At 40.8% G+C, this 3,108-nt stretch overlaps 1 protein-coding gene across 1 annotated transcript; it reads left to right on the top strand.

Moving 5' to 3' along the window:
- Positions 1 to 434: 434 nt before the first annotated feature.
- Positions 435 to 2,778, top strand: LOC117768302 (integumentary mucin C.1-like). Its single transcript, XM_034596541.1, has 5 exons — positions 435 to 545; positions 1,962 to 2,043; positions 2,153 to 2,226; positions 2,309 to 2,362; positions 2,458 to 2,778. The coding sequence occupies exons 3-5, from the start codon at positions 2,155 to 2,157 to the stop codon at positions 2,644 to 2,646; spliced, it is 315 nt and encodes a 104-aa protein (XP_034452432.1). The 5' UTR covers positions 435 to 545; positions 1,962 to 2,043; positions 2,153 to 2,154; the 3' UTR covers positions 2,647 to 2,778.
- Positions 2,779 to 3,108: the final 330 nt, after the last annotated feature.

The raw sequence follows: 3,108 nt of genomic DNA, 5'->3' as shown, positions 1-3,108 counted from the left end.
AAGACAATACAACGAATCTCCTTTTCTTTTTGTGACAGTTGCTTGACGCTTGTCACAGATGATTTGTGATTTTAACCTTTAAACCTCACAGTTACTCTTAAGTGTCATTGTTGACAAGCTGTCAAGCGAAGAGGACCTGGTGTCTCGTGCTTTACAAGAGAAATGGACAAATGATTACTCTGTAGTTGAAGCAGAGCAGAGAGAGACACAGCGATCGAATAGACCAGTCTCAAGAGTCATTAATATGGTGCCCTGGTGTTGCTGCAGAGCTGTTAGCACCAGACAAAGTAAAATAGTTCCAAGGCGTCAGTTTGTCTCAACAAACAGTCGCAGAGAGGATAATTGATATTGCACAAAAATGATTTTACTGAAAAACACCAACATACGTTGAATATCCCCGTCTTTCTCTGTGGCCTGCAATGAAACAACAGACAAATTCTGCACAACTCAGTTTTAGTTTGTGGGATTACTGCTGAGTTTGATATGAGGAAGAAATTGTTTGGATTTCAAGCCACTCATGCTGTTGCAAGAGCAACTGGGAAGAGGTCAAACTCTTTGATACAAAAAGCCTCTTATGACATCTGAATACGGCAGTTTGCAAAACTCCTTCAGGGATTTAACACGAGATTCCAGGGCACGGAAAGTAAACAAAAGGAACTGAATATATTTTAATGTTATTTAAAGTGGAAATGTATCTTCACACGGGGAAACAATAGCCGAACTGTCAACACCTCGACATCAGACACACACCCGCTGCGGAGATAATGTGATTTTTTTTACAGAACCGTGAGACCGTCGTCAGCTCTTATCACCACAAACTCTCCTGACATCTTTGTCGGTGTGTTCTACGTGTGCGTCACTGCTTTGATATTTGTTTTCTTTTGTCTTTTTCATTTTTGTGTCTGTCGCGTGTTAGAAGCATCATCAACCCCCCCCCACTCGCTCGCAGTGAATCAAGGGGGGGATCCCCTGCTGTGTTCACACCTCGACCTTGCCTGGATTTATCTGCCTGGTCTCCTGGTATAAAGTCTGGACAAACTGTGGAGCGTCTCACTTGGACATTTGAGTTTACACATGCACCTCCTCTGGAGAAAATACGGAGGAACGGCAGAGTCCATGCATGTCTGAAAGCAGCTACACAAACCTCTTTGGGTCGCTCCCTTAATTACAATGTGAACCCACATGTAAACAATTAACAAAGACATGAACCCTGGTTTAGACCATGGCTCGGCCTTTCTAATGAGAAAACACCCAGAAGATACTGGTAGCCCAGATCTCTAATAGTAATAGAAGGAAGCTATTAGAATGAGAATAGTAGTAGTAGTAGTAAAGATTTCTTTTCCCCCATTAGTGTGACTGTGAAGCTGACGGGGGATCGAGGAAGGAGCTGAGAAACAAAATGTCATTATATCAATACAAGAGCTTCCAGTTGTTGATAAATCAAAACTGTTGTAGTTTTAAAATGAACACTAGAGTCAGGAGCTCTGGAATTTCAATCAAGTGTCTAACCTCTACTGAGATCAGCTCCAAGTCTAGAACAAGCAATGGACCAGTTTTAAAGATTATCCCCGAAATACATTATTTTATTATATTTTTTGGACAAAGACAAAATCAATATACTTTTGACAACTTCAGATTTGTATCTCTGGGAATTATACAAGTGTGGAAGTTACTAAAAATGGGGTTGATGAAAGAACATACGAGTTGAAAAATGGGTCGATAATCAAAGATGTACTGTAAGTGATATGTCATCATTTGATTTGATCCATGCAATACACATTCATATTTATTTGTGATGGGAGCTATTTAATGCATGTTGCATGTGTCATGGTGCAGGTGTGGTTCCAGACTGGCCTCACCTTGAAATGTGGTGGACGAAGATTTCTAAATAATTACAATTTCCCAACAATGTTTCTGTTTGTGTAAATGACAAAACATCCGCTCCTGTGTTCGTATATAAGAGAAGCTCCACAGTCCAACATCACTACCACAACCTCCTCAACCAACTGAGACACAGTCCACTGAAGTTCAGAAGACTTGACGGTAATAACTTTATTATTAATTAAGTTGATGATATGATTTTCCTTTATTCTCTGTGTTAACTCGGTGGGATGCTGATGAAAGTCTGAGTGTATTTCTTGTTTTTCTACAGATATGATCACTGGAACCATGCTGAAGGTCGTGCTTGTTCTCGGGTGCCTCCTGAGTCTCACTCTGGCTAAACCGGTGAGAGAACGATCTTATATTTAATATCAATTATTCCTATTTTTATGCTACGATCCAACGTTTAACTGTTGAATTTTTACAGAACCCCATACGAGTCGCCCGCTCTGATTCGTCCTCTTCCTCAGACTCCGACGAGGTGAGTGTCCTCTCCGTCCTCTGGACCGTTCATGTAACAGTCTGGAAAATCCCCAGCTTCATAACTGACCATGAATGTTTCTCATTTTCCTCAAGCGGAATCAGCCTGGAGCCGGCTCCACGATGACTTCAGCCGAGTGGGTCAAGCTCATCCTCGCCATCCTCCAGCAGCAAACTACAGCTGCAACTACAGCTGCAACTACAACTACAACTGCAGCCACCACCACTACTACAACTCCAACAACCACTACACCTACAACTACAACTGTTGCTCCCACTACATAGATCTGATCAGCAGAGATCGATCAGTGAAGGAAGTCCAGTGATTTCTGAGGTGTTTCCAAACTGAGCGCAAGAAAACAACTGGATCCAAATCCCTGTTTTCTGTGTAGAATCTGCTGAATAAAGTTCATACATGGAAAAGATGATGACTTAATGTGTTATGTTTTTCTGAAAAAACTGTTTTAGAAACATTAAGGAAACCTCTAAACATTTTGAACATTAACAAAAAGTGGTAACTTAACACTTAATTTTAAGTTACAGTACGAAAACAGTAAAGTCATAGTTTGAATATTGTTGCAAGCAGCTATTTCACTTGAAAGTCTTTTTAATTTCATCTTCACCCATAAGTACGACTGTGACGAGTTGTCACCAGCTTTAGCTGAAGGCTGCAGTCGGAGGAAGGAGCTGAGGAAAAAATTAAGTCTGCAAAACAACACATGAGTTTACAGACTAAATCAAAAAACA

This window comes from Hippoglossus hippoglossus, chromosome 1 (assembly GCF_009819705.1).
Source record: "Hippoglossus hippoglossus isolate fHipHip1 chromosome 1, fHipHip1.pri, whole genome shotgun sequence".
NCBI lineage: Eukaryota > Metazoa > Chordata > Actinopteri > Pleuronectiformes > Pleuronectidae > Hippoglossus > Hippoglossus hippoglossus.
Note: the sequence above shows the minus strand (reverse complement) of the source record. Positions and strands in the feature narration are given on the sequence as shown.